At 47.2% G+C, this 12,912-nt stretch overlaps 1 protein-coding gene across 1 annotated transcript in view; it reads right to left on the bottom strand.

Moving 5' to 3' along the window:
• LOC148453840 (uncharacterized) overlaps window positions 1-12,912 on the bottom strand; it is a 72,733-nt gene that overhangs the window by 48,603 nt on the left and 11,218 nt on the right. Inside the window, exons 4-6 of the mRNA XM_088461624.1 lie at window positions 6,004-6,126; window positions 2,794-2,934; window positions 2,146-2,271 (exon numbers count right to left, since the gene is read on the bottom strand). Coding sequence (XP_088317750.1) covers window positions 2,146-2,271; window positions 2,794-2,934; window positions 6,004-6,126 — 390 coding nt within the window. The remainder of the gene's footprint in view (window positions 1-2,145; window positions 2,272-2,793; window positions 2,935-6,003; window positions 6,127-12,912) is intronic.

Genomic DNA, 12,912 nt, shown 5'->3' with positions numbered 1-12,912 from the left:
CAGTACTGGCGTCGCGGCGCCAGTCGGGGATCAGAGCGGCAGCGTGGGCGTCTGTACAGACAGCCCTTCGCTGCCGTCTGTAGTAAAAAGATTAAAAATAAATAAAATTTAACTTAAAATAAAAAGCTTCTGGGGGCTGCTCCTGCAGCCCCCCTGCGCGGTGACCGACTCCGGCCGGGCACCAGCTTACACTGAGGTGCCTGTGGCTCGGGGGCGGGGTATAGAGGAGGACCCAAGTGCATCCTGGGAGCTAAAAGCTTAACTGTGTGGTGCCCATGGATCCTGTTCCAGCTATAACCCCAAGGTCAACCCTGTGGACCCCCTATGGACCCTGAAGTAGAAATTCCCGTTTTTCTTTTGCCGATCCTAATTCGCCGGGTCCCATTTTCGCTCATTTTAAATTGAATACGGGGATAAAGCGGGCACGCGCCCGATACTTTATCCCCAGAATTTCTCCGATGTGGAGCAAAAAGTCCAACACTGACTTTTCGCTCCCATATTGAATACGGCTCTTTGTCTCTCCTGAAAGTGACAGGGTAAAGTCTTGACTGAATAAATCTCTCTGGCACTGATCTATTGTGCATGTACTATAGCATTTATAATGGTGCTGAGGTGACAGTAAATGAATAGCTGACAGACCGGTTCTGTGGTCCAGATACAACACCCTGGACAGCAGACTCTCCTCCTAGTCAGTCCCCACAGCAGGGGGAGTAGCTGGGCGGTCCTGGCTGATGCTGCTTCCTCCTCCCTGTCTCCACAGCTCCGCGCCCGGCTCTACTTCTGACGGTGATGATCCTCACAGTGACTGCGGCCCCGACTCACAGCCCGCGCCGTCCCGACAGGGGCTTCCCTCGGCCTGCTCCGGTAAGTACAGCCTCTCCCCCGTGTCCCCTCAGGGCTCCAAGGCAAGTGCGCAAACTCTGCGCCGTACTTCACCACCTCGGACTCTCTAAATATCCGGTGCTACAGTCAGTCTGCCGGCCGGTCCCGGCGGTGAGCGCTCCGGCAAAGCCCAGCTCCTAGTAACCTGTACCTCAGGACACTACCCACCAGCCCCCGCGGGTGCTCCCGTTTATATACAAGCGGTCGCGTGCGGGTCCGCTTCCCGCCCCCGCACGCGCCGCACACTGTCTCGCTCCCCCTCACTCTATGGAGCAGTTTCTCCTCCCCCCCCCCACCATGGCAGCAGTGTTAATCTGACCCTTGCCAGGTGCCCATCAGTGCACAATAGTTCAGGGAGGGCAGCTCGCTCCAACGTCCTCTCAAAGGGGGGGGGGCTGATACATTAAACAGCATGACATCCAAGTACAGTGTATTTTTTTTTTCAATTAAATGTACACATATGAATTGGCCAATAAACACTTTAGGGGTATCACACCACCATAACTCTTATTTCTAGCAATATACAATGTCAGCCACATGTTTATCTTATATTGATTCTGAAGCTGAATAGAAGTCCCAATGCCTTACTATCTGTCCATACACGCTAGCCAACAACACAGGTAAGTCATCAATAACACAGGTAAGTCATCAACAACACAGGTAAGTCATCAACAACACAGGTAAGTCATCAATAACACAGGTAAGTCATCAATAACAGGTAAGTCATCAACAACACAGGTAAGTCATCAATAACACAGGTAAGTCATCAATAACACAGGTAAGTCATCAATAACAGGTAAGTCATCAATAACACAGGTAAGTCATCAATAACAGGTAAGTCATCAACAACACAGGTAAGTCATCAATAACACAGGTAAGTCATCAACAACACAGGTAAGTCATCAACAACACAGGTAAGTCATCAATAACACAGGTAAGTCATCAATAACAGGTAAGTCATCAATAACACAGGTAAGTCATCAATAACACAGGTAAGTCATCAATAACAGGTAAGTCATCAACAACACAGGTAAGTCATCAATAACACAGGTAAGTCATCAACAACACAGGTAAGTCATCAACAACACAGGTAAGTCATCAATAACACAGGTAAGTCATCAATAACACAGGTAAGTCATCAATAACAGGTAAGTAGTGAATTAGTTCTGTTTCTAAGCACATTGCTTTATTCCCAGCACAATGAAGACCAGACTGGGGAACAAGGGGCCACGTACCCTGTTTTCTGTTCTGAGGGTCACTTACCGAGGCAGGAGAATCCCGACTCCTGAAATCCTGGCTGGCAGCTGCAGCGATAACTCCCCTCCGTGTTCAAACACATGTTCCCCAACTCGCGACGACATTTCTCTTCAAACGCGCACTCGTCGACATCTGTCCGGAAAACGCATGTTACACGTCATTTTTCACTGATATTAGAATCAGTCACGCTTCTGAACATACGTGGCCCCTGGTATAGCTCCATGTGATGTAAAAGGAGGGTTAATGGTCCCTACTTCCAAGTTACTCCCAACTTCTTTTATAGTTCAAAATATGACCCATAGCAAATGACTGGCAAACACTGCACTGTAATAATGCTATTACCGATCAGAAACACAATCCTTTATCATTAGGACCTGCCGGGGCCCCTGAGATGCACCTGGGGAATGGGCCACACTGTTGCCGCTAGAGGCAGCCATTTTGTGAGATGGGACAATATTTCTATCACCTCCCTGTGAGACATCACTGGGTTCATATGATTTGGTTCAGCTCACAATATGGAAGGTTGTACTGCGTGTAGGTGACAGGTGTGCAGATGCCAACACATGGGAGTATAAAATGGCCCCTTACATGTAAAATAATTGAGATAGATACTGGTTGTGTGAGGAGTCGGCCATATTGCGTTTGGTTACTCACCAACACAGTGCTTGCCATCCAGCCCAAATACAAAGCCAGGTTCACATGTGCAGCTGAAGGAACCGAGCGTGTTCTGGCAGGAAGAGTGTGGGGGGCAGGCCTGCAATCCGATCACCTCGGCCACCTGGCATTCATCCATGTCTGATAGGGAAGGAGCCGGGAGACATTATTCAGCACAATCATCAGTACATTTAGTGCATCATGGGAAATCACCCCATATAATTAAAGGTCACCTATATAGGAGCAAAAAAGCCTGTTCTGCCCCTCAGAGTCCTTGGCACCTCCATGACCAAAACCAATTTCACCTTTTCTGATTGTTTATTTCTCACAGGCATAAAAAAGTCTTTATTCTATTCCCTATGCTATTGTAGCCAGGCTTTCAGCACCTGATTCTAAGTCTGCTTTTCCGTATGGCCGCGGCCGTCTCCTTCCTTCTTTATGCTAATACTGTGTATGCCGCAGATCCATGCGCCTGCGTGTGAAAGCCTATCCCACCCACTGTTTTTACATTCGCAGCTGCAATCATTGTGAAGATATGCTAATGATTGCAATCGCTATGCCATACAAAGCCTAAAATAAGGACGCCCACCTGACCTTACACACATCTGTAAAACTTAGCAAGTCTGCAAAACCCTCGGTAACATCGGTACCACCGCAGCCTCACACACACTTACACAGACTCTGACCATACTCAGGAATTACTAACCTCATCACACGTAGTGACTACACAAGACTGAGAGACCATCAGTAACATGGAGTACCATCACAGCCTCACACACAGTTACACAGGCTCTGACCTTACTCAGGAATTACTAACCTCATCACACACAGTGATTACACAAGACTGAGAGACCATCAGTAACATGGAGTACCATCACAGCCTCACACACAGTTACACAGGCTCTGACCTTACTCAGGAATTACTAACCTCATCACACGCAGTGATTACACAAGCCTGAGACACCATCAGTAACATGGAGTACCATCACAGCCTCACACACACTTACACAGGCTCTGACCTTACTCAGGAATTACTAACCTCATCACACGCAGTGATTACACAAGACTGAGAGACCATCAGTAACATGGAGTACCATCACAGCCTCACACACTTACACAGGCTCTGACCTTACTCAGGAATTACTAACCTCATCACACACAGTGATTACACAAGACTGAGAAACCATCAGTAACATGGAGTACCATCACATCCTCACACACACTTACACAGGCTCTGACCTTACTCAGGAAATTGCTAACCTTGTCGCACACAGTGAGAGCTAAGGCTGCGTATGGCATCGCAGTGGATAATTTATGCACGCCCCTGTAACGGCGTTCAAACGCACTGACACGCTTGCGTTTCTCCGACCACCCCCCTGTCAACACCCCCAAATGGTACTGTCATTCACGATCGCAGTGGAGTCTTCGCGCACGCGCACTGCGATGCTTATGCATGCGCAGAACACAACAATTGGCCGATTGCATGCATAATTGCAGTTGCGATCGGTAGTGAATCAGGCCCTTTATCATTAGTATCTGGACTCATGCTGGATGCACAAGATCCGTCTACTACAGAATTTGGAATGTGGTTGGAAACCAGAATACACGGAGGAAGCCCACGCAAACATGATGAGAACATACAAATTCCACACAGATCAGGCCTTGGTCTGGAATTGAACTCATGACCTCGGCTGTGAGGCCGCAATGCTACAAACGTGTTACTACTAGAGTAATGTGTATTCACTTTCTTATTACTATGTCTGCAGTACTGTGTGTGCCGATGGCTGGGGTGTGTACTTTATATATAATATAATATTACTTCTCTTTCTTCCACACCCGCACATTGCCCTGAATTATCTTCCACTAGCGGTTACATTAATCAAAGTTCTTTATTTCTGCTTTTATCTTCAACCTTTTTTTTTTATATTTAACAGGAGAAGATTTTTAGGAGCCATCAAAGACTCAAATACTGTACAATAGGTCTCCAGTACCTGCACCTCTAACAGAATGAAGGCAAACTGGATCCAACCCCAGAACCAGAGCCCCGTGCACCTGAGGTCATGTGACTGCATCTGATGCAAACGTCCGGCTCACATGCGTCAGTTATATAATGCGGCTCAGTCAGTTGTAGGCGCCGCTATTTATCTAACGACAAGGAGTCTGGGGCCCATGAACCTATATATACAGAATATTCCCAGTCCCTCCACACGCAGTGTATGTCTGTCATTCTCATGGTGATTTATCATTAAAAGCCCAATAAAAGCCCATACCGGCAAATGCTAAAGACATTCAGCAACTGTGTAAGGAGAACATAAAACTCTAAGCTCATAGTGGCTGATTCATTACGTATCGCTATTATCACAGCTGCCATTACACACGCAGGTCTGCTGCACAAATATGCTAATGACTACAAATCGCACAGCTATTATAGAGACGCCCAAAGCCGGCAGAGAGACGCCCAGAGCTGCCAGAGAGATGCCCAAAGCCGCCAGAGAGATGCCCAAAGGCAGCATAAAAGAGATGCCCAAAGCCGGCAGAGAGATGGCCAAAGCCAGCATAGAGACGCCCAAAGCCGACATAGAGACGCCCAAAACAGGCATAGAGACGCCCAAAACCAGCACAGAGACGCCCAAAGCCGGCATAGATTCGCCCACTGCCGCTATCTCACATCTGTAATACCTTCACATTAGTAACATCGGCCCCTCACGCACAATTACAACATGTCTGACCTTATTCAGAAACCTTATCGCACGCAATGAGTACACAAGCTGTATATGCCATCGCAGTGGCTAATTTATGCATGCCCATGTAATGGTGTTCGAACGGACGGGCACGCCTGTGTGTCTCCAACCACTCCCACGTCAACACCCCCAAAACGCTGACGTCCCATCCTCTGTCTGATATGGCTTTGTATCTTATATCTTGGTATCTGCATTGGTGAACGAAGAGCGATCAAACTGCTAACCTGCGCATTGCAATACATACGAATGCGCAGTACACAACCATCGGCTGTCTGCGTACACTATTGCACTAGCGATCCACGCTGAATCAGGCTGATAATACACAATGGCAGCTTTGCTTTTATGTTGTCAGAAGATGTACAATGCATATAACCGGGGAAGACCCCCAAGGGCTCTGAGGTCCTCTGTGTGCGGAGAAGTTACAGGCGTAGGTGCAGATTATACTGTAAGTAAGGTTAAAGCTTCTCACCCTCACAACTGCTGGGTCCTTGCAGGAAACCACGAAGACAGCGGCAAATGAATGAGCCAATAGTGTTTTTGCAGTTAGAGTACAATCCACAAGGGGGCTCCAGAGCAGCACATTCATCAATGTCTTGGAAAAAGAAAAATGATAATTATACAGAGCTTTTAGCTCATACTCCCAATGTGATCGACAACCACGATATATTGTTCTCTCTTATTCATGTTATTTAATGACATTTTGATTAATAAACAAAGTAAATTAATTTTAAAAATAAGAATGTTTTGCTATTTTGGTAAATCTTATGCAGTACAGTATGTTAGGTTATATAAATACAGCAGTGTATTTTATAGGGTATACATTCAGGAAGCCCGCCGTCGCAATGCCGACAGCCGGCTTCCCGACTACTTAATCCCGGCGTTGGTTAAATGACAGGTGTCTAAATCTAGAAGCCTGTCATTTTACTGACGCCGGGAGACCGGCGCCCGGCATGCCGATCGAAGTGATGCCAGGTGCAGGGCGCGGACAGCCGCGGGGAGGGCTAGGTTAGGGGCACCTGGGGGGGACTTAGGGTTAGGCACCCCCCCGGGAGGTTAGGGTTAGGCTAGGGGGAGAGAGTGTTAGTGTTAGGCATCCCCCCCGGGGGACTGAGGTTTAGATGGCAGGGAAGGGGGGGTCAGGTTTAGGCACTTAAGGGAGGGCTTAGGCACAGGGGGGGGTTTAGGGTTAGGCACCCTAAAGAAGGGTTAGGGGTTAGAATTAGATTAGTTTATACTTACCTTTAGGACTATCTGAATTTTCCTCTGTTGGGCTGACGTTGCCGGTGGTGATTCATACCGAATTCATTTTATAGTATTGTATGAACTATAGGTTTAATATTTATAAACAATGTTTTGTAACCTAATTCCCATACACCTATTTCTGTAATAGTTGTTGCCTGTGTAACATACTCGCCTACTCTCCCAGGACTGCTGCACCCCGCAAGAGTAGGAAAGTCCCCGGAATGGTGTCCGACCCCCGCGATCGCCGCAAAAGTTGGTGGTCCTTGGGTGCGATGACTTGATTCCGTTAATATCGGGGGGCAGGGCCGCGATGACGCAATCGCGTTGGCACGCCCCCACTCCGCCTGCCTAAACCACCCCCACCCACCCTGTTGCACCGACCTGGCAGCAGACTCCCAGAGGGGGCTGGCCAAATGTCTAAAAGTATGGTGTTTAACTGTTTATAATATGTCCCCAGTGGACCTGGGGCTAATTCTGCGTCAGGAGCAAAGCACAAAGCTGCCAAACATCAGACCGACTTTCCTCCAATCGTCTAACACATCTAACCAACTTATCATCAGGCCGGCCAACTTCTGCCCAACTTGTGATGTCACAGGCGTAGGCGGACAGTGTCTGTGTACTTCTGCATGTTTTAAATATATTGAATACATAAACATATATTTCTCCTTCATCCACTAGGGGACACTGGAGTCTCATTACAGTGGGGTATAGATGTGGGATAACCGGGAGCAGGCCCTTTAATAAATTTGAATAGTAGCTAGCTCCTCCCCCTCTATACCCCCCTACAGGTCAGTCTAAATTTTGTGCCAAGGGAGCTGGTCACATACAAGAGCTCTAAACAAAAAGCTAAAAATCAATGGATCCTCGAGCAGCATGAGGATCAGACAGGCAGCTCACTGCCCCTACCTGTCTGCTTCGTTGGAGCTGCCGAGAGACCTAATCGCTGCTGCTTGCAGCGCGCGCTGGGTTCTTCGGCTACAGAGACCACTGTCTCTGGGGGGTAGCCAGTTGCGCTGCGTGCGGCTTTCGTCCTGCTCCCCCATTAGCAAGCCCGCCTCCGGCAGAATTTGGCAGCAGAAAGATTAGTTACTCCTGTCACTCTGAGTAGCAGGATGACCAGGAGGAAATGACAGGCGGGCATTAAAACAGCAGCAGCATGAATGGAGGGGACAGAGCCTAAAACACAGTTCTGCTCCTGCCTCCCAGCAGCCCCAGAGCTTCCACAAGGAGTCTGGTGGCCATTTTACACAGACTGCTGACTCATGCAGAGAACAGACATGTCTGCCCAGATTGTGCCTGCACAGTGGGGATAGACTTGTGAAGATCAGGTTGGACTGTGTTTACACAGTGATTACAGCATTATATTGTGTTAATAGCACTGGTCTCTGAAGCAGAGCTGTTTGGGTGGGGTTTATAGCATAATCTCCCTCTATGCCCTTATCTCTTCTTCAAACAGTCTCTCTGCATGCGAGTTTGTCTGTATCACTTTTGTCTGTGTACAGTAAACTGGTAGAATGACTTTCAAGTGGTCTAAGGCTGCACAAAAAAACTTTCTCTTGTAAGCATTGTGCAGAGAAGTTTACACAGGGACTATCATCCAGTTTCCTGTTGTGTGAGAAGTGTGTTTCAGAAACAGACTGCAGCAGCATCTCCACAAAATTCATGGACTGATCAAATTACATCAGTCATGTCTCAAACGTCTGCAGAGCTAGAAGCTTCTCGCAGGGAGAGAGAGGTTGAAAGATCTCAGAGGTCTGACTTCTCTGAGCCAGACTGGGTGCGGTCTTTAGCTAGGTCTGTAGAAGGGTTTACAAGGGTTATGTCAGTCCAGGTTTCTCCCGTGGCATCGTCCTCTAGTGTCCCTGCTAGGAGACTAATACCGAATCCCCTTATGTGGGATGATCCAGAAGAGGATGACATGCCTGATACAGAGGAGGGGGAGGTACAGGACCCTACAGAGCAGAGCCTGTATCTCAGGGTGTAGTGGCGCTGATTGCAGCGATACGCCAGGTGTTACATGTTGAGGACAGGGATCCTGTAGAGGTTAGGCCGTCTATCTTTAATAAAAAGCAAAGACTGGCAGCCTCCTTTCCAGTGTCTGAGGAATTGGACGAGATCCTTACCTCAGCGGAAACACCCTAATAAAAGGTTTCAGATTTCAAGGAAGCTTTTATCATACTATCCCTTTCCTGCAAAAAGCAGGCATTTATGCAAAACAACTTCAGTGGACCCTTCAGTGTCACGTCTGTCAAAAAAGACAGTGCTCCCTGTTCCAGGGGCAGTGTCTTTAAGGGAGCATTCTGACAGGAAGTTAGAAACTACCTTAAAGTCAATGTACACTGTAGCATTGCAGAGTCTGCTGCTTTTCTTGGAGAGGCTTCTAAGGATATTTGTAGTCTTTCCTCTAGATCCTTGGCCTTGGCTGTCTCAGCCCACAGAGCCCTGTGGCTGCGACAGTGGCAGGCGGATGCAGAATACAAGAGCCATGGAAGCGCTTCCATTCACAAGAGAAGCTCAGTTCGGAACGAAACTGGATAAGAGGATATCTCAAGCCACAGGTTGTAAGCCCACTTATCTCCCATCTGCTGCTTCTCCCCCCAGGCAGCCCTTTGCCGGACCATCCTTTCGATACTTTATATTCATGGCAGAGGTGCTCCCGCTATCTCCCGGTGTTCCAGAGGCAGGGGTAGAGCCACTGCATCCTCCTCCCAGCAGAATAAGGCTTCAGTTAAGCCTCCAGCATGACGTGCTCCCTTCTCTCCTGGGGGACCCCAGGGTGGGAGCTCGCCTTTGCAACTTCAAGGAAGTTTGGATCAATTCTTGCCAGGACGCGTGGGTCCGGAACATCATTATTCAGGGGTTGATGCTGGATTTTCAGATCCAACCTCGTTTTTTCACAACCGGTGTGCCGGCATCTGTGGACAAACGGGTTGTTATACAGGAGGCAATACAAAAGCTACTGTCTTCTCGAGTAGTAGTGCATGTCCCTATCCACCAGCAGGGTCAGGGTTTTTATTCCAGCTTGTTTGTGGTTCCCAAGCCAGACGGCTCGGTGAGACCCATTCTGAACTTCCGCAAATAAGGATTGAGATGTTTCAAGTTAAAAAAATGGAGTCCCTGCAATCCGTCATTGCAGGGCTAGAGAGGGGAGAGTTTCTCGTATCCTTAGACATAAAGGATGCTTATCTCCACATTCCCATTTGGCCTCCTCATCAGGCATTCCTTCGGTTCACAGTGTGGGCCTCTCATTTTCAATTCCAGGCCTTACCTTTTGGTCTTACTTCAGCACCAAGAGTGTTCATGGCAGTAATGATGGCCCTTCTTTCGGATACAAGGGGTTACTATCGTCCCTTACTTGGACGACCTACTCCTCAAGGCTCTGTCAGTCTCTCAATTACTGCAGGACATCCCGGTAACACAGAGTCTGCTGTTGCAACATGAATGGATCCTGAATTACCAAAAATCTCATCTGCAGCCTACACAGCGTCTGCTTTTCTTAGGGATGATTTTGGACACAGGGGAGCAGAAGGAATTTCTTCCACAGGATAAATTCACCTCCATCCAACACGTGGTGCGATTGATACTGCGTCATCGCAGGGTGTCAGTGCACCTTTGTATTCGCCTTCTGGAAAAGATGGTTGCGTCTTTCGAGTCCATCCAATATGCGAGGTTCTGTGCCCGTCCATTCCAACTGGAACTCCTCTGTGGTCAGGGTCCCACCTCTTCCTTCACCAGCGAGTTCAACTGTCACCCAGGACTCGGACATCTCTACTTTGGTGGCTAAATTCCTCTCACCTATTGGCAGGCAAGAGGTTTGCACTGTGGGAATGGATTCTCACCACAGACGCCAGTCTGAGAGGATGGGGGGCATTGACTCATGGAAGACACTTTCAGCGCCACTGGACTTGGCTGGAGGCAGTACTGCCCATAAACATTCTGGAGCTAAGGGGCAACACGCTCTTCAGGTGGCACATCCTCTGTTGAAGGTCCAGGCCATCAGAGTGCAATCTGACGGCAGTAGCGTACATCAACAAACAGGGCGTAACCAAGAGTCGGTCCGCCATGAGGGAGATAAGCCATATTCTCTGCGCGAGGAATATGCGGTAGCGATATCAGCAATTTTCATACCAGGGGTAGAAAATTGGGAAGCCGATTACCTCAGTCGACAGGACATTCATCCCGGAGAGTGGATGCTCAATCCGCAGGTATTCCAACAACTGATGCAGCATTGGGGTGTCCCTCAGGTAGATCTTATGACATCGAGACTGAACTATCAACTGCCATGTTACTGCTCCAGGACAAAAGATCCACAGGCAGTGGTGGTGGATGCTCTAACAGCTCCTTGGCGGTTTCAGTTTGTCTACCTGTTTCCACCACTCCCACTCTTTCCTCGTTTGTTGCAAAGAATCAAATGAGAAGGGGTAAAGGTTCTGTTGGTGGCTCCAGAATGGCCAGACAGGCGTGGTATTCCAACCTACATCTTCTACTGATAGACAACCCGTGGCCTCTTCCTCTGCAAGAAAATCTACTGCAACAGGGTCCATTTATTTATCAGGACATTTGACGGCGTGGCTGTTAAAAGGGCTATCTTAAGAAAGAAGGTTATCCCTTCCAGGGTGATTCTTACTATGTAAAGGGCTAGAAAGGAAGTTACCTCTAAGCACTATCATCGCCTATGGAAGGCATATGTCGTTTGGTGTGAACGTAAGGGTGCGCCACTGTCAGAATTCAACTTAGCCAGGCTACTTCTTTTTCTACAGGCTGGTTTATCAGCAGGTCTTCGTCTGGGATCTTTAAGAGTTCAAGTATCGACTTTGTCGATTTTCTTTTAAAAGTGACTAGCATTATTACCAGATGTCCAGACTTTTCTACAAGGGGTTGTCAGATTACAACCTGTTTGTACCTCCTACGGCCCCATGGGATCTGGATTTGGTCCTCTCTTTTTTCCAATGTTCCCTATTTAAACCTTTAGAAACAGTGGAATTTAAATTTTTATCATGGAAATTGGTTCTCCTGTTGGTGCTCGCCTCTGCTAGGGGTGCTTTCTTGTCGTCCGCCTTACCTAATTTTTCATTAGGATAGGGCTGAGCTACGTAAGTTATACTTTTTGCCTAAGGTAGTGTCGGCGTTTCACATTAACCAACCGATCGTAGTTCCAGTGTTTAAAGAGGATTCTTCGGCTTCCAGATCCCTAGATGTTGTCCGGGCTCTTCGGATTTATGTTGATAGGACAGCATCCCTCCGGAAGTCGGATACGCTGTTTGTTCGATATTGTGGCCGGAGGCCGACCACACGTGATTAAAATGGCTGTCAAGGCATTGAGGGGATTAACTCTCATGCTGTTGCGCCATTTTTAAAAGGACAGTGTAAAAGCACACTGCACATGGTTTATACTAAACTGTATTAAAGTATATATGTATTGCTGTAATGCACTGCAGCTGATCTGCAATGCATTAGTGCATGAAGCAATGTATATTTAATAGGCTATGCACTATATGGTTTAAATGTATATTTTGTAGAGAAAATGCACTTATAAGGAATGTATAAGTTGTTTTGTTTTAGAAGGCTGTAACATTTAAGTCAAAAGGCCTGAGACTATCTCCTGTGTGTGTGCATTTCTGGGGGAAAAGTTTGTTTTTTCATGATTGTTGCAGAAACAAGATGCTAATTGTCATTCCCTTAGCAGGAGGTCTGATGAAGAGGCATGACTGGAAGTTCTCTGTGTAAAGGTGTGAATGGTGTCATATAGCCAAACCCTTCATGTACAGAACTTCCTTTGAAAAGACAATCTGTTTTTAAGAACCTTTTGGGTGTCACTGAATGTGTTAAGGTTGGAAATGCCAAACTGATTGATAAGGATGAATGTCATTTACCATTTCCTGTGAAATGTTATATCAACATTTTAGGAGACAGTATAATGTATGATAAATCAGTTTGGGCTCTATTTATTAACATTATTTTTACTAAAATAAAGTGAAAAAGGGTGTTTTCACACCCTTTTCACATTATTTTAGTTTCACCTGTAGTTATTACAGGGCAATTGGAGTAGAATTAGTAAAATTCTACTCCAACCCCCAGTATCACTTATTTTTAGTAAAGCAGATCGCATTTCCCATAATTGTAATGGGAAATGTGA

This window comes from Taudactylus pleione, unplaced genomic scaffold, assembly GCF_031769625.1.
Source record: "Taudactylus pleione unplaced genomic scaffold, aTauple2 ptg001082l, whole genome shotgun sequence".
NCBI lineage: Eukaryota > Metazoa > Chordata > Amphibia > Anura > Myobatrachidae > Taudactylus > Taudactylus pleione.
Note: the sequence above shows the minus strand (reverse complement) of the source record. Positions and strands in the feature narration are given on the sequence as shown.